Here is a 22,179-nt window from a genome sequence, read left to right on the forward strand (position 1 = left end):
TCCTCTCTCCTTCCCTTCCCCCTTCTCCTACTCCTACTAGGAAAGGAGGAGTCCTACTCCCGGTGGGAGTAGGACTCCCCCCTTGGCGCGCCCTCCTCCTTGGCCGGCCGCCTCCCCCTAGCTCCTTTATATACGGGGGCAGGGGGCACCCCAAAGACACAACAATTGATCATTGATCTCTTAGCCGTGTGTGGTGCCCCCCTCCACCATAATCCACCTCGGTCATACCGTAGCGGTGCTTAGGCGAAGCCCTGCGTCAGTAGCATCATCATCACCGTCACCACACCATCGTGCTGACGAAGCTCTTCCCGGAAGCTCTACTGGATTGTGAGTTCGCAGGACGTCACCGAGCTGAACGTGTGCTGAACGCGGAGGTGCCGTACGTTCGGTGCTGAGGATAGGTCGATCATGAATACGTACGACTACATCAACCGCGTTGTTATAACGCTTCCGCTTACGGTCTATGAGGGTACGTAGACAACACTCTCCCCTCTCGTTTCTATGCATCACCATGATCTTGCGTGTGCGTAGGAATTTTTTTGAAATTACTACGTTCTCCAACAATGTTGTGTACCAGACCTATTGTGTACCTCACCATGAGTTTGGCAAGAGGGTACAATAGTGATCCAGGAGTAGATCATTGGATAGCGGTCAAAATTGTCCTTCATGGAATAAGGATATGTTTCTCGGTTATGGAGGTGACAAAAAGTTCGTCGTAAAGGGTTACGTTGATGCAAGCTTTGACACTGATCCAGATGACTCTAAGTCTCAATCTGGATACATATTGAAAGTGGGACCAATTAGCTAGAGTATCTATGTGCAGAGCATTGTAGACATAGAAAATTTGCAAAATACATATGGATCTGAATATGGCAGACCCGTTGACTAAACCTCTCTCACAAGCAAAACATGATCACACCTTAGTACTCTTTGGGTGTTAATCACATGGCGATGTGAACTAGATTACTGACTCTAGTAAACCCTTTGGGTGTTAATCACATGGTGATGTGAACTATTGGTGTTAAATCACATGGCGATGTGAACTAGATTATTGACTCTAGTGCAAGTGGGAGACTGAAGGAAATATGCCCTAGAGGCAATAATAAAGTTGTTATTTATATTTCCTTATATTATGATAAATGTTTATTATTCATGCTAGAATTGTATTAACCAGAAACTTAGTACATGTGTGAATACATAGACAAAACAGAGTGTCCCTAGTATGCCTCTACTAGACTAGCTCGTTAATCAAAGATGGTTAAGTTTCCTAACCATACACATGTGTTGTCATTTGATGAACGGGATCACATCATTAGAGAATGATGTGATGGAAAAGACCCATCTGTTAGCTTAGCATAATGATCATTATGTTTTATTGCTATTGCTTTCTTCATGACTTATACATGTTCCTCTGACTATGAGATTATGCAACTCCCGAATACCGGAGGAACACTTTGTGTGCTATCAAACGTCACAACGTAACTGGGTGAGTATAAAGGTGCTCTACAGGTGTCTCTGAAGGTGTTTGTTGAGTTGGCATAGATTGAGATTAGGATTTGTCACTTCGAGTATCAGAGAGGTATCTCTGGGCCCTCTCGGTAATGCTCATCACAATAAGCCTTGCAAGCAATGTGACTAATGGTTTAGTTGCGGGATGAAGTATTACGGAACGAGTAAAGAGACTTGCCGGTAACGAGATTGAACTAGGTATGATGATACCGACGATCGAATCTCGGGCAAGTAACATACCGATCACAAAGGGAACAACATATGTTGTTATGCGGTTTGACCGATAAAGATCTTCGAAGAATATGTAGGAGCCAATATGAGCATCCAGGTTCCGCTATTGGTTATTGACCGGAGATGTGTCTCGGTCATGTCTACATAGTTCTCGAACCCGTAGGGTCCGCACGCTTAATGTTCGATGACGATTTGTATTATGAGTTATGTGTTTTGATGACCAAAGTTTGTTCGGAGTCCCAGATGAGATCACGGACGTGACGAGGTGTCTTGAAATGGTCGAGACATGAAGATTGATATATTTGACCATGTTATTCGAACACCGGAAGTGTTCCGGATAGTTTCGGGTAAAAACGGAGTGTCGGAGGGGTTACCGGAACCCCCGGGGAGTTGATGGGCCTTGGTGGGAAGGAGAGGCAGCGGTGAGGAGGTGGCGCCCCCTCCCCCCCCCCCAAGCCCAGTCCGAATTGGACAAGGGGTTAGGGGCACGGCCCCCCTCTCCCTTCCTTCCCCCTTCTCCTTTAGGTGGAAACCTACTAGCACTTGGAGTCCTAGTAGGATTCCCCTTCTCTCGGCGCGCCTAGCTTGGCCGGCCGGCCTCCCCCTCCCTCCTTTATATATGGGGGTAGAGGGGCACCCTAGAACACACAAGTTTCTATTAACCGTGTGCGGTGCCCCCCTCCACAGTTACACACCTCGATCATACCATCGTAGTGCTTAGGCGAAGCCCTGCGCCGATAACATCATCATCACCGTCGCCACGCCGTCGTGCTGATGGAACTCACCCTCCTCCTCAACTGAATCAAGAGCACGAGGGACGTCATCGAGCTGAACGTTTGCTGAACGCGGAGGTGCCGTACGTTCGGTACTTGGATCGGTTGGATCACAAAGAAGCTCGACTACATCAACCGCGTTACTAAACGCTTCCGCTTTCGGTCTATGAGGATACGTGGACACACTCTCCCCTCTCATTGCTATACATCTCCTAGATAGATCTTGTGTGATCGTAGGATTTTTTTTTCAAATTACTGCGTTCCCCAACAGCCTCTTCATCGCATCCCTTCTCCTTGTATAAATGCCTACAATCATCTAATGAAAGTGACAGAGGATTCACTTTTTCTCTCAACAGTGATGATCCCACACAGTTTTGTAAAATGGAGGGCTACGCAAAGTGCCGCTTGCTGGTAGACTGCGTTGGTGATTTTCTTTCTTTTCCTTTTTACTTCTTTTTCGAGATGAAAGTGAGGATTTTTTTAATGTTTTTCTAGATGGAGGAGAGGACTCCATGTATTTTTTTAAATGAAAAATGCGCACAACTCCCTCTCAAGCGGTGCCACAGGGTGGCGCCCTAGACATTGATAGTTCCAACGCTTATGGCACCAAAGACGGAAGAGAGTGACGAAAACTACGGTTGCTCTGAAACAGCGGTCAGAATCAACAGTTCGTGTTCCTCCCTATGTCACCTCCTATTTAGGAGGCAATTGCATTCTTCTATATCTGTCTCTCTCCCACGCCATCCATACCGAAATCTATATATGTACCTCTATACCTATACCTACTAATGAATCAAGGTGTGTTTCGCCAATTTTTTCATCCGTTCACCACCGAAAAGAATTTTTTTTCTATCCGAGATGGTACTAAATTCTTATGCATTCTTCTGCTAGAAAAAAAGGCTTTTCCAGAATTTTGTACATGGGCCGCACGCTATGGGCCAGCAAAGCCATACCACTTTTTTTTCCGCCCACCCAGCTGGGAAAATTCTATTTTTCACACATGGCGGCAAATAATCAGAGCTTCGCACAAGACAAGCAATAATGGGCTGACCCATTTTTCTTTGTTTCTGTGTTAATTCTATTTTTACTCTCCTTCCCCTATCTCTTTTTTTCCTTCCAAGTTTACATTTCTTACCGAATTTATTTCATAAATTCAAAATTAAAAAAAACGTTCAAAATTTAAAAAAAATCAAATTTTGGAAAATGTTCTGAATTCAATTTTGTTGCTATTTTGAAAATATTTGGAACATGAAAAAAGATTCCCATTTTTTCAAAAAAAAATTGTTTTCAACATTGTTCAAGATTTCTAAAAAGAAAATGGCATTTTAAAAAATGCTCCAAATTGAAAATATTCTTGGTTTAGAAATTTTCAAATTTTCAAAATAATGTTCGTGTATAAAGGATAAAGATTTTTGAAAAATGTTATGAATTTGCAACACATGTTCCCATTCTAAAAAAATGTTCACAAATTCAAATAATATCCATGTTTTTATAATAAAAAGTTGGTGTTTTCAAAAAATGTTTGCGAATTTCAAAAGATGTTCCGGTTTCAAATTTTGTTCGCTTTTTTTAAGTGTACATAATATTTTAAAACCCGTTTAGAATTTAAAAAATGGTTCATATTTCCTACAATATTAAGAAACTTCATACCTTAAAATCTCCTCGATTGAAAAGGAAAGTAGATTAAATAATTCATGGGCCTTCTCTGGCGTACGATTACATAACTTCTAAATACCCTCAATCAATGAATGGAAAAATAGCGGATTGATTACTTCACACCCGCTAAAACCGAGAAGTTAAATGTTCCTTCTTCACGTGCACACAAGGTTTTGGTTGCACATATAATTCTCACTAACTTCAAGTGCATATTATTTTTTCTTCCATTGCAACGCACGGGCATATGTGCTAGTCATATATATATTTATAAATACGTCACATCATTATTTTATTTTATTTTTTCTATTTGTTTTAGTTACATGCTCCACCTTAGTACCCAACTATTTTTTCTATCTATGCATTGGTAGTTCCAACGCCTATGGCACCAAAGACGGAAGAGAGTGACGAAAACTACGGCTGCTCCGAAACAGCGGTCAGAATCAACAGTGCGCGTTCCTCCCTATGTCACCTCCTATTTAGGAGGCAATTGCATTCTTTTATATTTGTCTTTCTCCCGCTCCATCCATACCGAAATCATATATAAATTTATAAATAGTTCACATCATTATTTTATTTTATTTTTTTATTCGTTTTAGTTACATGCTCCACCTCAGTATCCAACTATCTTTTCTATGAAAAAACTAACGCTCACACGTGTGACATCTTGCACATCGCCCACACGCCTCCATCACCACTCATTTTGCCACGTATGAACAGATGACATCAGCAGGAATCTTTTTGGTTTCGGCTTAAAAATGTTTTATCTCCTAATTAAAAAATCAAATTAAAATCCGTCTTCACCATTAAATCCGTCTCGACGAGATATTCAAAACTAGACCCCATGTTGATATGTTTCGACGAGATTTTTTTCTGTCCAAAAGTTGCCATGATGTTTACACTGTAGTTGCTATAGTGCTTAAACTAAAGTTGCCATGTGGCAATTTTAGTTTGTTAAGCATGAAAATTTTAGTTTTTTTATGATGGCAATTCATGTACTTTGACCATGAAAATTATTTTTTGTATGAACCATGGCAATTTTAAGTGCATGTATCATGGCAATTTTAGTTTATGGTTCATGGCAAGTCTAGTTTCTTAATTCTCCATTTTATAATATGTCAAAATTTACTTTTAAATGTCGAAGAAAATAGCTCAAACATATCATGGCAACTTCAGTGTAAACACCATGGCAATTCACGTGGGCATGGCAACTTTTAATCCCAAAAAAAATCGCCGAAATATATTTATATGAGATCTAGTTTTGAAGATCTCGTCGCGAGGGATTTAATGGTGAAAACGGATCTTCAATCAGATTTTTTTATTTAAGAGATAAAACATTTTAAAAACTGAAAATCCAAAAAGATTCTTACATGCATGCATGCGGTAACATGGCGCAGTCTATGTGTTATAGGGCGTGTGGGCGTGTTTCGCTCCCACCACACGTGTGGACTTAGCGTTGTCCCTTTTCAATCTATGCAACTCATCCACATCAATAAATCATGTATGTTTGGTACATCGTCAACATGCCATCTCATCATAGCCAATCATCACATGTTATCTAATCATTAGCCTCACTTTTAACAAGTGTTCCTGCTGCAACGCCCTGGTTACGTTCCAGTTGTAACTGGAACTCATTCGAGTGAATCTAGCTGGTCCTCCCAAAATCGAGCGAACCTGGGTTAGGCATGGATCTACGCTCAATAAAAGATAGATTAAGCTGGAGTAAGATCAATAATGTTGTAAGAAGTGCTAGCGCTACAAAACAGTGTATTCTGAGGTTGCCATGCTGATAAATTTCCAGTGATGCAAGCATGTTACTTTGTGGTGGTCAAAAATAAGATGCCTGCTACATTCTTTATATATCCAGTACTATAAAGGTGAAAACATTACACGATCAGCATTAGACTTTGTGAATTGGTGTTGTTAGGTATCCCAACCAAAGTCCACCATATACCCTAGTTTATTGTGTGATAGTTTTCACCCTTGTATTCGCTACATCACATCAGTGCACGTTCTGCCCATACAAGTTGATAAGCTTTTCTAATTCACTTTGGAACGGTAAGATACCTTGTTTCTTTTAGTTTTGAGTGAGTTGATCGACCTGCAGAAAATTAGTTCGCGTCAATGCCTATCAATCCTACACTTCACGTTCAGCATTGCATCGCAGAGAATAGATATCTGGAGTCCAATCGCAAAATGGAATAAACAAGTGATGTTGTTATAATCCTTAAAATCTAAAATGATCTAAATCCCTCTATTTAATCCATCCATAAAACATGCAAGTAGTGCAAGTATAGCTTCGCCTTCAACAAACATTAGAGATGACATGAGAAAATAAGCCCGAGCCACCAACACCACCAGAGTTGTGTGCAGGTAATACGGTGATATGTGCGCACGCAAACCAACAACCTTTTGCAGATTCGTTCCTACTGTACGTCCCAACCTCAGAAGAAACGGTTTGCACAAAGCTTCTGAGCATTGCATCGCAGAGAATAGATATCTGGAGTCCAATCGCAAACAATTCCTTTCCCAACCAGACGAATGCGTAAGCCCTTCCCGACGTGAGGGGCCACGCTTCACCGTGTGGAACAATAGACCAAATAGATACTTTGATCCATGAGATGCCATTCCAGAGACATTAACATTTACTCTCTTTTTTCTCAAGGTCAAGGAGCACAAAAAACAAAAAACGAGACATTTTTATTTACAGTGAACACAACCTAAGTCAAACGGGAACATCTATGAGGCACAAAAAGGAGCCAAGGTGACATACTTACAGACTGATAATACATAACTGGAACCCGAAAATGCTCAGCAGCTATCTTTTCCTTCCTTTTGGTTAGACAAGATATATTTTCTCCATATTGCTGAACTTTTCTGGAGTTGTGCAGACCTCAATCAGCTTAAAGTTGTGATCGAGCACATATGCACATCACACAGGCCACATGTACAGATTTGCAATGTTCAGCTTAGTTAGCGAGGTTTAAACATCATATACAGCCATGCGCTCCTCGATGGGGTTACGGCAGATTGGACATCTTTTGCACTTCTCAGCACATGACCTATACAGCAAAGAAAAATGGTAGCTTCTATTTAACAACAAACTGAAATGTGCAGTCGAAAAGATTGAGTAGGCAAGAGCAAGAGGCCGAAGCATACTTGCATAACGTTCTGTGCCGGCAGGGAAGTATGACCATGCATATTTCTCCCTCGTAGCAAATCCTACAAAGTACCTTCTCCTGAAACGAACAGAATTTGCTTGGCTTTGTCAACAGACAATGAACGACATACCAGACAGACAACTTTGATTCCAATGAAAAGATGAGCCTGAACAAGTGAGACAAAGAGAAAGTACATTTTGAAGCCTTTCATATTCCTGCTGGGTAGACTTGGTGATTTCAGATTGCTCTCCCAACGCTGCCTGGAGTCTCCAAACCTGAAAGTGAACAAGTAGGAAAGTTGTTGCTTTTGTTGATAATCACAGGTAGTGATTAAAACTCTAATGTGGTAAATGATTATAGAATCACAAAACAGTAAAAGGCATACCTCTTCTGCTAAATCCTTCTTGGGCATTTTCTTTACTACCTCAGGTGGGTAACCAGAGAATGTATTGTACCTGAAAACAAAAATACAGCAAAGTATTTCAACTAGTTCAGAGACTTTGTAAACATTGACAGACAAAGAGCAGCATACTAAGCAAATTAACGTAATTTATGAGTTCGTATGAATGAGCTGAAGTAATACCCGTTAGATTCAGTATAAAACAGCCGAGCTTGCTCTTCCTTGCTCCCTTCATCAATAGACCACCAACCAAGAAGCCTGAACAATATATATATACGAAGCTACCATGTTAGAAGTCAGCATGAAGGCGGAATACTGTTACATTGCTCCATAGTGGATCGCCAAATATAAGCGACTTAATTGAACGTTGGTACCACAATTGGGGCTGGGCAGACCGTAACAAATCCAGCTAAACCTCATATAAACCCATTTTGACAGGAACCTGACAAGCGGGGCCCACTTGTCAGGTGCCAACATTTTTGCAGAAACCCCCCTGCTTTATATTTAATCACACAAAAGCCCCAATTTGCTTTAAAAAGGCCATTCTCCCTGACCTCACGCGCCTTCCATCGCGACAAGCTCGAGCCGGAGCTCACCTCCGCCGGCAGCAGCAGCTGCGCCCCAGCGCCGCCCAGCTCCCCCTTCCTCCTGTTCCTTCTCCTCCTCACTCCCGGTCTCTCATCTCCCTGTCTCTCCCGGTGCAGGCCATTGACGAACGCCCGAGCTCCCTCACTGCCTATCTGGACACTGTCCGCCGGAATCCTTGCGCCGCCGGCCAGATGTACCCCGCAGCCAGATCCGCCCATTCCCGCTGCCCGCAGCTCTTTTCCTCCTCAGCTCCCACGAGTCCCATCACCCTCGTCGCCTGGTCATGGTTCGGTCGCGTGCTGCTGCCTCGACCGTCCCGAGCGCGTGTATGAGCGCCCTGGCTGCCTCGCCCGTCCCCAGCGCGCGTGCGAGCGCCCCGTGCGCCACCAGCGCCTTCGCTGGCCGAGCTCGCCATCGCCATGACCTCCCGATGCACCTCCACCATTGCTTTTGATCATCGGCGACCAAACCACAGCGCGCCGACGTGGCACGCTTAATTAGGGACTAATTACTCTGTTAAACACACCCCTGAGTCTGACATGCAGCCCCACAAGTAAATTAGCTTAAGGTTATTCTTCTGGTTAGATTACTGTTATTCCCAAGGCCCCACATGTCAAGTTTTGACTCGGCGGAGTCAACTTTGACCCAGCTCAGGCCCATTGGTGTGATTAAATATAAAGCAAGGGGGTTTTCTGCAAAACAACATGCCACATCAGCCCCTGATAAGCGGGCCCTGCTCGTTAGTTTCCCTGTCAAAATGGGTTTATACGAGGTTTTACTCGATTTGTTACGGTATGCCCCAGACTTGGTACTGACATGCAAAAAAAAACGTGAAGTGGTACCAATTCGTTATCCTAGCCCTAATTGTGGTACGTGCAATTAACTCAATATAAGCCAATAAGAAAATAAATTGATATAATAATAGCTCATGGTAACTATCAGCTTTACCTTGACCCATGATGAAGAAAAGCGAAACAATCACGGACTTTTGATGATACTGTAAGGTAATTCGGACTAACTGGTCCATTACGCAATAGCAGAACAACTTTCTCCACCAATCTTCCTATCGAGAAAAGGACACCAGCTCCTTGTAGAATAAATAGTGGGGAGAAAAGAGCAAATATTGGAATGTAGCGAGCGCTAGGTGGTGTACCCTGAAAATCAGATAAAATTAAACTACTAATCATAAGAAGGAATTGCTAACAGCAATAAGGTCATGAAGATCATTACGGATCAAATCAGTTTTCTAGCTAATGAAGCTAATGAAGGGGTATTACTTTTTACTAAACGCCCTAGTTGAATTCCAAAGATCTGTTCAGATTGAGTAGAATAAGTTGCCAATGTTTTCCAGAATTCAAGTCATATGTTCTTTCGACAGAAAGGAGACGTTTTTAACCTGGCACTTTTTCATCTGCCCAGCATCTAATAGTAGATATGACCCGTTAATCTCAACCATATTTCCTACGTAATATATGATTTGAATGGCATGTACCTCCAATCGCATACAAAGCAAAACTTGGAAAACCACCAGCGGTATTTTCATGAGATGACCTCCTATGTCTGGAAGGCCACAAATCCTCTCTTGCTCATGGTCTTCAAGTGATGGGAGGACAAGACCACTCTCCCAATCACGATATCTAATAGCTGATGATGATGAGCTAGCCTCCCCATGAGTAGGAGGCCTATGAATCATGGGATTAAACCATCTTGTACAAACAAGAAAAGCAAAACACTCTGCAATCCTGTATAAACAAGTTGATGGGTTAGATTATTAGAAATACTAGCTGTTAAACAAGAATTTTATTGAGATCAGTCTCACCCATAATTTATAAATAAATCCCACCATCCCAAAGCACCAACATCACCTGCCATATGTAATAAGCCAATATTACAACATCATATCGTGCATTAGGAGGCCCAACAATGATTAACTTAGGTAATTCTTTGGGAGATCTGATAGAATGTAACTCCTAAAGGTTCAGGAAGTATATAGGTAGTAGAAACTACCTATAGAGCACAAAACCTGCTCGGCAGTCTCAAAATAAGACTGTCTCACTTATACTCCCTCTGTAAAGAAATATAAGAGTGTTTAGATCACTAGAGTAGTTATCTAAACGCTCTTATATTTCTTTACGGAGGGAGTAACTCCTAAGTCACACTTCTACTGCTCTAGTAAATAAATAAAAGAACCTTAGAAAGCCTAGGTCTTCCATACTATGGAGCCCTAGCATTGTAGTCATGTGCATAGAAACAAGATTCAACTGTAATCCAGAAGCACAAAACAATTGACGAACGGCATATGTTCTTTGTTAATTCTATGGTAAAGGCCTTGAGGAACTAAGGAGCTGCCTCAAAACACCCACTAGTTTATAACCATTGAAAAAAAATAAGATGCTTAGCAAGAGAATAAGATACTCGTTCTTATATGACGTAACAATTGGAAGGCGGGTCAGCAGACTTTACCAGATAACTTGAGAAGTGTGAAGGTTGTCGCAGCTATAAGAAACACCATAGAGATTGCGACCCAGAAATGCTGGTTACAAAATCAAAGGCATCTAATATAAGACAAATATTAATGGCTGTACTGTAGTTAAGATAAAAAAAAAGTGTTTTTTTTTACAATTTGTGTACTCAAACTGTAAGAATGTTCACAGTGATATACAACAGCGTAACATATGTTATGTTGAATGTGAAAATGCTATACAGACTTATCTTTTAAAATACTTCCACATGGCTGGCTGTGTTTTATCAATTTGCACTCAAACATTCACCCAGTTTAAAAAACATGTCACTCTGGGATCACGCAAAAAAATGTCACTTCGGGACACATTCAGTCGAACTTCTGCAACTTTTCTACCAATATCCTTCAAATAGTACTCCCTCCGTCCAGAATTACTTGACGCTCAAATGGATGTATCTAGCACTAAAATACGTCTAGATACATCCATTTGAGCGTCAAGCAATTCCGGACGGAAGAAGTAGTTATATTTAAGACTGGATACTTGAATATCGTTGTGTTATATCAAGTCTTTTGTGGAAAATGCCCATTTTCTGACCTTCAATTATTACTCAAGTTCAACTTTCACCCATAAACTCCACGCTGTCTAGAATACACACTCGAGCTATGAAAACGCCTAAAGCACGGCACTCCACCAATCTAGGAGGGTTTTTCCCTGATGTGGGCAACCTATTTGGCAACTGATGCTGACGTGGCACATTGCAGCATCCTAAATAAAAATAGTTGGTATTACTAGCAAGTTTTTAAATTATCTCTTGCCTCGAGTGTCATCCAATTTGACATGCATTGCTTACATAGCACATTGGCAGCAAGCCAGCAACAAACCAATTAAGTAAGCAAATAAAAATAGCTGGCCTCACACGTAGGTCTCTCTGCAACTCATTCTGTGGCCAACATTGTTGTCCTGAAATATCGTTGGTGAGCCACTAGTCATCGGCCGATCGGCGTGCGCGCAGATCCATGCAAGGCAAAGCGGTATCATCAGTAGCCCAACCGAACGCACCACTGGCCAACACAAGTGAGGTACCCTTCCCCAAATCTGGGTGTAATCGCTAGCCCAGAGCAAGCCACCTCTGTCAAGGCACGGCAAGCTGGGTGAACTACATCGAGATGACAGCAACGACCCTCCCCCCTGCTCGAGCGGAAGCAAAATCCAAAATAAGGGTGTGCAGGCTCTGGTCTAGGTCCAAGTTAGGGCTGGGCCTGCTCCTCCCTACTACCTCTGCTCAGGCTCACTCTCTTCTACCATGTCCAGGTAATAGAAGGAAGAGAGGGCTGCAGATGATAACTGACATGTGGCCCCTCCATCATCAATTTAGCTAACTGTTTTGTACACTGTTCAGCAGTTTAATGATTAAAGTGATAATTGAACCTTTGGAGCTTGGTATCTCTCAGTTGGGTTTTCGAAATATTTTAGAATGGAAATTAGTGGTTAAAGTTTAGGACACCGCCAGCGTCCAAAATAATATGATCCTGCCAACTAAAGAAATTATGATTACCAGATAAATAAAGTGGGCAAATTTGTATTCTGGAAGCTATCAATGTGTGAACCGACAACTGAAGAAGAGGGTGTTAGTATAAAAAAAGGGCAGCCCGATGCACGTAGCTCCCGCTTGCGCAGGGTCCGGGGAAGGGCCCGACCACTTTGGGTCCATAGTACGCAGCCTTTGCCTACATTTCTGCAAGAGGCTGTTTCCAGGACTCGAACCCGTGACCTCATGGTCAAAGGCAACAGCTTTACCGCTGCACCAAGGCTCCAAGAGGGTGTTAGTATGTTCATATAATTTGATTGTGCACTACAACTAGAGCATCAATATCAAAGAGAATGAAATGATCCAACCATACATTTGGTGAATTAGTCCTGAGGTTTAACAATTAACTGATATATTTCTGCAATGCATTATTTCATGGTGAGTTGATGCAAGACATATCAACAGCTGGGCCAAGTTTGTGTTTTGTGCTACATAGAATAATTCAAATCTCTGTACAATCTGAAAGGGGCTGTATAATGTATTCAATCTAGTAATTACTTTGTATCACATCATTATATTTTTATTTACAATCTGTTACGAACAGAAATAGAAAGTTACCAACGAAACAAAAAGTTAGCTATCTGTTGCATGACTTTCAGTTCTATAAGTGAGTGGCATCCGTATCAAAATACTCCCTCCGTCCGAAAATAAGTGTCGCTGATTCAGTACAAAGTTAGTACAAAGTTGAAAATTGTACTAAATCAACGACACTTATTTTGAGACAGAGGGAGTATTTCTTTAGCGTTATTTTTCCTTGTGAACAGAAGGAGATGTTGTAAATATATGTTTACTTCAGGGAAGAAAATTTTGAACTGTGATTAATTTCAAGAAGGTTCCATTTTCGGATCCACTAGTACGAGAAAACTTACAGGAAGTGTCTCCCAAATAGCTTCGTCGCTCATGCTTTCTTCATCCCCTGGCATTAAAGCTTTACACATTCTGAAAAATAGGAAGCGTATAAAAAGAAACATCAAGTTAAGATCCATAGTTACTACAATCATAAATCATAATTATTGTCATAAATAACAAACTATGTCCTTGTTCTTACTATACAATTCCATCCAGGGGGGTCTTTTGAAAAATAAGATCAAAGTTACATAACTGAAGCAGATAAGAAGGGATTGAAACAACAATAGTTTGAAGAATTGGATGCCAATTTGCTTAATGATGGTTACAACTACAACTCATAACTTCAGGGTGAATACCATCATCTTACTAGTGTGTATAAATGGAATAAAAAAAAGATTATTGAATAGAGCTAGATACTATAATACATTTATATTGGAATAGAGCTGTACTCCCTCCGTTTTTATTTACTCCGTTTTTATAGAAAACAATATGAACATTTACAATAAGAAATCTATATGATGTGAAAATATGTTCAATGATGAATCTAATGATATTGATTTGGTGGTGTATATGCGGAGTAAATAAGTTCATATTGTTTATAAAGACCACAACTGCACCCATGTATATGAAGCGAATTCCCTACTGAAGCTGCTCTAGTTGAATGACTCTTGTGAGAGTGGGGGTTGTGTGAAAATGGATGTAACTGCTTCTGATGGGTGCACACCACATTAGAAATGTGGACAGATTATTCGTCTAGAATTCCAGATATAATCTGAGCAAGGTAGAAAGTTACAAGAATAATGAGCAGGAAGCACTAACATATATCATTATCATGACAGCTTTCACCTGTGCTGGTTACCTAGTCAGAAGAAGAATCAACAATCTAACAGGATAAGCTAGAATAATTTCAGCCAAACTTATTACACATAATGTAAGCAAGGAAACAGGCAAATCCACTTAAATTCATGCATAACATTGCATCTGCATATACATAAAAATGGAAAGTAGAGTACTACTATGTAGGCATCAAAAAAGGAGAAGATATCTTACCTAAAATTGTCAACAAGAATAATCACTTCAAAAGTCAGCAGAGGAAGGAACACGATCTTCATATCAACAGCTGGATGATTCTTAACTGTGGAAAAACAAAGGAAAGACAAGGTGAGGGTCACAAAATAGAGTTGATTTGACAAAGCTTCATTCATCTAGCAACTTCAGCATGTACCTCTTAAGCTTTCAAGATATATGCAAAGTAGCAGCTCGAAGGCGATTAGCAATGGTGCTGCAACAACAGAATGACAAGGAGCCCACTACACATAGGGAACGGACTTGTCAGATACAATGCACGGCAAACAAACAACACTTGCATACGCATATGCAACAAACAAAAAACTAGCCAAATCGGTACTAAATCTTACATGACGCCCATGAGGCAATGAAGGGGCTGGCATTGAAAACCTTCCACGGGCGGCCACTCCATGAAATAGCCACAGCGGGATGAATATAATCCTAGGTAATCGAAATAAGAAGGTGATTAACAACTGATATTAGCTTTGTCACCGCACACACAAACCAGCCATGCACAGTACAGTTGGGTTGGGTTGCCTTGATTGGCGATGTACAGTACAGTTGGGTTGCCTTAATTATATTCTATTTACATAAGAGCTCCAAACTTCCTAGAAACAGACAGCCATTGTGAATCAATTAACAAGATCTCGAAGTTACGAAATGCAGCAGGAAAGCTACAACCAGAAGCCGCTAACACTGGGTAGCATGAGCTGAATTCCAATCTGAAACACGGGCGGGCGCAAACTAAAACTAAATCGGCCCGTCCCATTGAGAGGTCACCAACTCATTCATAACCAGAGTGATTCGCTGATTCGGCCCAGAACAGATCAGTGCACCGCACGAATCGAGCGGACGCAGGAAGTCGGCCCGCGGAGCGAACGCGGGCATCTGCATCGCTGGACCCTCTAGACTGAATCTGCATCCCGCGGAAAGGGAAACAGAGCAGCAGCTCGCGCCCCCAACGCAACTAACCAGGGTCGGCACCAGCCGGCCGAATCAGATCGACGCGGCGGCGAGCCGGGGGCGCGCGGGGAGCTAGCTAGGTTTTACGGGGCGTACCACCAGGAGGAGTCGGTGCGGCCGTCGACCCTGAGGGCGAGGAGGAGCGTGAAGCAGAAGAGCGCTGCGTGCGCCGCCGCCGCCTGCGCCGTCTTCCCCACCCCCGCCCACGTCTGCGCCCGCCGCCGCTGCATCTCTCCCCCGCGAAGCCTCCACTCTTCTCCTCCCTCTCTCAGCTCCGCCCGTGGTGGGTCTTGTCAGGGGGGCTGTGAGTAATGGGGGATAAAGGGAACGAGGAGGAGGAGGAGGCGGGGAGGGCTTCTCTCCTTCTTTACTCTTTGGCGCTGGACTATGATTGCCGATTAACAAACAGGGTGGTAGTGGTACGATCCTCTCCCTCCCCTTCCCTTCCTTGTCTGCGCCTCCGGTGTTATCTCAGCAAGTTTTCCGGTGGTATATCGGGGAGGATGGATTGGGTTGGGCCGGGTCGGATAGGAGGGAGTGCGTGCCCGTCCGTCACTTGCGCTCGCTCGGGGGAAGCCGACGAGCCGGATATTTTCCGGGACGGCTCCCGCGTCTCCTTGTTGTTTTCCGCCGTAGATTTCTGCGCTTTGTTTGTTTATTATAATCTTTTTATATTCTTATTGCAATTTTTTATTATTCGCTCGTTGGTGGCTCCGCCCGCGGCCCGACCGAACGTCCCGTCCCGCCCGCGTCGCGTGCACGGCACGCCCGCTCCGCCCGCCGTCACGCACGGCACAGCACGCGTGACGCGCGGCGCCGGCGACCGGCGCAACGCCGTCGTAGGCAGACAGCCGCGCGGCGCGGATGGGCGACGGCGGGGTTGTTGAACGGGCAGGCGGTGGCGTGTGCTCGGCGCATTCTGGCTTCCGGCCGACGGATGGGATGGGGACGTGCCGGGGTTTCTCCTGGCCAGCGGCCAATCATGCGTCCGGCTCACCATGATGCAGTCGGCTGCCGTCTTCAGATGGATTGATGATAACCAACCAACCGGGAAAGGCGCGTCGCAGATTAGGAAATTTAGTCCTTGAAATGAAATGCTTTGATCGTGACGTTCGTCGTTGCGTGGCTCCGCGCCCATACCATTCCACCCCGGGGTTCATGTACCTTGTCTCATCAGCAGTTCAAGTATTTTTCAACGTCGGATACACTTTGAATTACACAAACACAGGTCCATTCGCAGCACTTGGTGCCTGGGTGCGTGCTGGACATCCTAGGACGTTGAGTGCTGGAGGGTTGATGCCCGTGGAGCCCTTCGGGCGTGTCCATCGAGTGCATGCATCTTTTTATTTATATATAGTTTTGCAAGAACGATATTCAGTCGCAGATGTTTTATAGGAGTAGCGTCGGAATCTAGACCTCGAAATTATGGGGATAGTGATAGCAAGCCTACATCATTAGCTTATCTGCAAGATCTTTCATAGGTTACTTAAGGATTTGTCGCACTATCTTTTAATAATAGTTCCTTCATCCGAAAATACTTGTCATCAAAATGAATAAAAGGGGAAGTATCTAGATGTATTTTAGTTCTACATACATTTTTTTATTCATTTTGATGATAAGTATTTTCGGACGGAGGGAGTAATAACTATAGACAATTATCTGTGTATTGCAATGCAGGCATAAATATTTGCAAAATCCTTCTATTCAACTGACGGATCCTACTCCAAGGAACGATTGTGTCGCGCACCTGCCACATGCTTTGTGGGCCCCAACATGTGGACTTCTCCTATTCTCACCTTCATCAGTGAAAGCATGATCTCTTTTCTGTCTACCCATCGTCATCAACATCAAGTAAACCAGACCAACGCGTCAAATCCTCTCTTGTCCCTCGTCCTCTCACACACTGCTCCTCTGCCGAGCATTGGAGGCGGCCAGCCACAGTTGCAAGATCGGGGGCAGTGTTGCAACCCGCCCTGCGCACTTCTAAAGGGGAGAGAGGGCTAGCGGCCACTGATGAGGACATAGACCTGGGGTAGGGTAATAGGCTTGACCTATACGTCCTACCTAAGGTCCTTGTCCTAGAAGCAAAGGAGTTCAAGAGTAAATAGAGGGGGCCCAACAAAGATGTCGAGTGCAATCCACTCGGCCTACTATTCACTCGGAGACCCCTCCTTATTTAGGTCACACGACCACTAAACCACTCGATGTGCAGAAGACCTAAAGCCACTCCGCGCAGCAACGGTCGGGCGTTTACTTATATACTTAATGATCATTTATAGCACTTTATTACGGACGTTACCTGTAACGCTCTCTCTTTATGTACATTGAACCCTGTATAACGGAGGGGAGCTGGGGTCTTGGCGCACTCAATATAAGCCACCCCCTCCTCTGGGACAAGGGTTCGCACCCCTGTAAACACATACATACATAATCCAGTCAACCGCCTCCGGGCTCCGAGACGTAGGGCTGTTATTTCTTCTGAGAAGGGCCTGAACTCGTAAAACTCGTGTGTACAACTTCGCCATAGCTAGGATCTTGCCTCTCCATACTTACCCCCCTATTCTACTGTCAGTCTTAGTACCACGACAGTTGGCGCCCATCGTGGGGCAAGTGTCTTAGCGACTTGTTGGAGATGTTGCAGTATTTTTGATCCCCATCATCATGGTTTCTGGCGGAGGATTGGCCGAGGGCCGTGAGATCCGTCTCGGTGCGTGATGTCTACTACGCAACCTTCTTCTTGTAGACGTTGTTGGGCCTTCAAGTGCAGAGGTTTGTAGGACAGTAGCAAATTTCCCTCAAGTGGATGACCTAAGGTTTATCAATTCGTGGGAGTCGTAGGATGAAGATGGTCTCTCTCAAACAACCCTGCAACCAAATAACAAAGAGTCTCTTGTGTCCCCAACACACCCAATACAATTGTAAATTGTATAGGTGCACTAGTTCGGCGAAGAGATGGTGATACAAGTGCAATATGGATGGTAGATATAGGTTTTTGTAATATGAAAATATAAAAACAGCAAGGTAACTAACGATAAAAGTGAGCGTAAACGGTATTGCAATGCTAGGAAACAAGGCCTAGGGTTCATACTTTCACTAGTGCAAGTTCTCTCAACAATAATAACATAATTGGATCATATAACTATCCCTCAACATGCAACAAAGAGTCACTCCAAAGTCACTAATAGCGGAGAACAAACGAAGAGATTATGGTAGGGTACGAAACCACCTCAAAGTTATTCTTTCCGATCAATCCATTGGGCTATTCCTATAAGTGTCACAAACAACCCTAGAGTTCGTAGTAAAATAACACCTTAAGACACACATCAACCAAAATCCTAATGTCACCTAGATACTTCAATGTCACCTCAAGTATCCGTGGGTATGATTATACGATATGCATCACACAATCTCATATTCATCTATTCAACCAACACATAGAACTTTAAAGAGTGCCCCAAAGTTTCTACCGGAGAGTCAAGACGAAAACGTGTGCCAACCCCTATGCATAGGTTCATGGGCGGAACCCGCAAGTTGATCACCAAAACATACATCAAGTGAATCAATAGAATAACCCATTGTCACCACGGTTATCCCACGCAAGACATACATCAAGTGTTCTCAAATCATTAAAGACTCAATCCGATAAGATAACTTCAAAGGGAAAACTCAATCCATTACAAGAGAGTAGAGGGGGAGAAACATCATAAGATCCAACTATAATAGCAAAGCTCGCGATACATCAAGATCGTGCCAAATCAAGAACACGAGAGAGAGAGAGATCAAACACATAGCTACTGGTACATACCCTCAGCCCCGAGGGTGAACTACTCCCTCCTCGTCATGGAGAATGCCGGGATGATGAAGATGGCCACCGGTGAGGGTTCCCCCCTCCGGCAGGGTGCCGGAACAGGGTCCCGATTGGTTTTTGGTGGCTACAGAGGCTTGCGGCGGCGGAACTCCCGATCTATTCTGTTCCCTGATGGTTTTAGGGTATATTGGTATATATAGGAGGAAGAAATACATCAGGGGAGCCACGAGGGGCCCACGAGGGTGGAGGGCGCGCCCAGGGGGTGGGCGCGCCCCCTGCCTCGTGCCTTCCTCGTTGCTTCCCTTACGTATACTCCAAGTCTTCTAGATTGCTCCCGTTCCAAAAATAACTTTCCCGAAGGTTTCATTCCGTTTGGACTCCGTTTGATATTCCTTTTCCGCGAAACACTGAAACAAGGAAAAAAAACAGGAACTGGCACTGGGCACTGGTGTAACACCCCGCATGTAACTTGCCATATTTGTAACTCCGACTCTTGCCATTTCCGGCTATGTGATATGTTTTTCCCTCCGTTGTCGGGTTTTGTTTTTCGTTTTGTATTTTGTCATGTCATGCATTTTCATATCATGTCATCATGTGCATTGCATTTGCATACGTGTTCGTCTCATGCATCCGAGCATTTTCCCCGTTGTCCGTTTTCCAATCCGGCGCTCCTATCTCCTACGGTGCACCCCTCTAGTTTTCTTTCGTGTGCGTGTGTCAAACTTTCTCGGAATGGACCGAGGCTTGTCAAGTGGCCTTAATATACCACCCGGAGACTACCGGTCAAGTTTCGTTCCATTCGGAGGTCGTTTGGTACTCCAACAGTTAACCGGGCATCCGCAAAGTCCATTTGAGTGTCCAGCAAAAACCCCCTCCAAAACCAGCCCAAAGCCCACCAAACTCTCTTCCATGCTCTAGGTCGTTCGATCACGATCGTGTGGGCGAAAACCGCACCTCATTTGGAGTCTCCTAGCTCCCTCTACCTATTTATAAGTGGACATCCCGAAAAACGGATTCGCAGACGAACCCTAGCGTTTTTCCCACCGCGCCGCCGGACGCGTCCGTCCGCGCCGGACAACGTCCAACCGCCGCCGCCGCCGGCCCGCGGGCCCGTTCCCGGCCCCCGCGGCCCGAGCTGCGCCGCCGCCCGAGCCCGCGGCCGCACCGCGCCTCCGCCGCCTCTCCCGCCGCCGGCCGGCCCGCCGCCGCCGCGGCGCCCGTCCCCGCCGCCGCGCGCCCGTCGCCTGCCCCGCCGCCTCCGCCGCGCGCCTGCCCCGCCGCCGGCCACCGCCTCCGGCCCGTCCCCGCCGCCGGCGACCGCCTCCGGCCCCCTCGCCCCTCGCCTCGCCGGCCCCTGCCTCGCCCCCGGTTGAGCCCGAGCGACGAACCTCGATCCGATCTGGTACTCCAGCCCGTTGACTTCTCGCTCCGGTTTTTTTTTCTTAGTCTGAAAATTCCATCAGCAAGTGCCTATGTTCGAGATGCGATAACTTTGTACATGTAGCTCCGATTCGCGTGTATAATATGTCAAATTGTTCGTATCGTGATGCTCTTCATTTTGTTCAATTGCACCATTTTCATTAAAGGTCATCTTGATGCCCAAATCTTCGTTGGAAGAGGGCTAGTTGCTGTTAATCTCTGGTTCTTATCAGAACTTGGAGATTTGTCATTTTTGTATCATTTATTCTGTGCATCTTTTGAGCATGAGCTCTACATGTGTTTTGAAGTATGCCATGCCATCTTTCCAGTGGTGTAGTCCATGTATTTTTGTGATCTTTGTGGTGACTAGCACAAGCATGCAAAGTAGGCCCCGTAATAATTCTGATTTCAGGGACTTAGTGTTTTCTCTAAGCCCTAGTCTGCTGTAATTTTGTTGCCATGTAAACTTGATGCTACAGAGAGATCCATGCATATTTTGGAGATGTTCTCTAAGGATGTTTTGTAGATATAGTTGTAATTGATCCATTCCTGTAATTGTTTGCAATTTTAGAGTGCCATAGCATGACTCAATCTTGCTCTACTTTTGCTATAAAATATTTCTGGCAGATTCTTAACATGATATGCATTTTTGCCAAGCTTATTGTAGTTGATCCATACATGCTATGCAATTGTTCTTGCCATGGATAGCTTCATAAACATGCCATCTGGCTGTAGGTATGCTTGGTTTGTCATGCATTGCTCTGTAGGGAGTGCATCAAGCTCACAAAGAGGCCTACATATTAATATTTCTGCCATGTTCTGTTTTCTGCTAAGTCTGGAACCTGATAACGAAACTTGCTATGTTTACATGCTTGCCATCTTTTCTTCTGGTCCTTTTTAGCTTATGGTCAGTAAGGGACTTTTGTCATGTGCTTTTAGTAGTACACTACCATGCCTTGTTTTGCTATGTTAAGTTCCTGTAGCATGTTGATTTCGTGCTCCGAACATTGCTACCTGATGCCGATTTCTGCCATGTCCAGTTTTTCACCAAGTCTGTGAACCTGTAATCTTTTGCACTTTTGCCATGCTTGTTTGAGCTTGATATGTTGTGAACTAGCAGTAGCTCAATGTTCATCTTTTGTCAAGCATCTCCTGTAGATTATTTCCATGTGCTTTGTTGCTATGTTGGGGTGCTGTAGCTTTGCTACTTGTTGTATTTTAAGTGCTATCTTGCTGTTTATCGCAGTTTAGTGTCATTCTTGTTTTGCTTGCCATTTGCAAACCGTGCATCCGATTCCGGTGATCTTTATATCGATTTCGACCGAAATCATCTCATCTTTCCAGTGGCGTGCTTGGTTTGCCAAGTTACTGCCATGTTCATCATTTTCCTTTCGGAGCACGCATATGCATCGCATATCATATCTTGCATATCATACATGTTTTGCATCATGTTGCTTGTGCATTTCTCGTTGTTGATTGTGGTTCCGTTTATTTGTGTTCTTGTCTTGGGTAGAGCCGGGAGACGAGTTCGTGAACGAGGAACCTGTCGAGTACGCTTACGAGGATCAAGCTTTCGACAACTCTGAGAATCTTGCAGGCAAGATGACCACCCCTCGAAATCCCTTCTATCTTTGCTATGCTAGTTGTTCGCTCTATTGCCATGCTCGCTACCTATCACTTGCTATATCATGTCTCCTATTTTAGCCA

General features: G+C 44.0%; 1 protein-coding gene across 1 annotated transcript; it reads right to left on the reverse strand.

Annotated features, from left to right (window-relative positions):
* Positions 1–6,771: 6,771 nt before the first annotated feature.
* On the reverse strand, positions 6,772–15,770 carry LOC109740768 (uncharacterized). Its single transcript, XM_020299817.4, has 14 exons — positions 15,342–15,770; positions 14,633–14,723; positions 14,440–14,524; positions 14,265–14,349; positions 13,235–13,304; positions 10,779–10,848; positions 10,135–10,180; positions 9,808–10,057; positions 9,264–9,469; positions 7,911–7,985; positions 7,713–7,782; positions 7,522–7,602; positions 7,326–7,405; positions 6,772–7,228 (listed from the first exon to the last, which is right to left on the reverse strand). The coding sequence occupies exons 1-14, from the start codon at positions 15,473–15,475 to the stop codon at positions 7,150–7,152; spliced, it is 1,422 nt and encodes a 473-aa protein (XP_020155406.1). The 5' UTR covers positions 15,476–15,770; the 3' UTR covers positions 6,772–7,149.
* Positions 15,771–22,179: the final 6,409 nt, after the last annotated feature.

The sequence above is a fragment of the Aegilops tauschii genome, chromosome 4 (assembly GCF_002575655.3).
Source record: "Aegilops tauschii subsp. strangulata cultivar AL8/78 chromosome 4, Aet v6.0, whole genome shotgun sequence".
NCBI classification, from domain to species: domain Eukaryota; kingdom Viridiplantae; phylum Streptophyta; class Magnoliopsida; order Poales; family Poaceae; genus Aegilops; species Aegilops tauschii.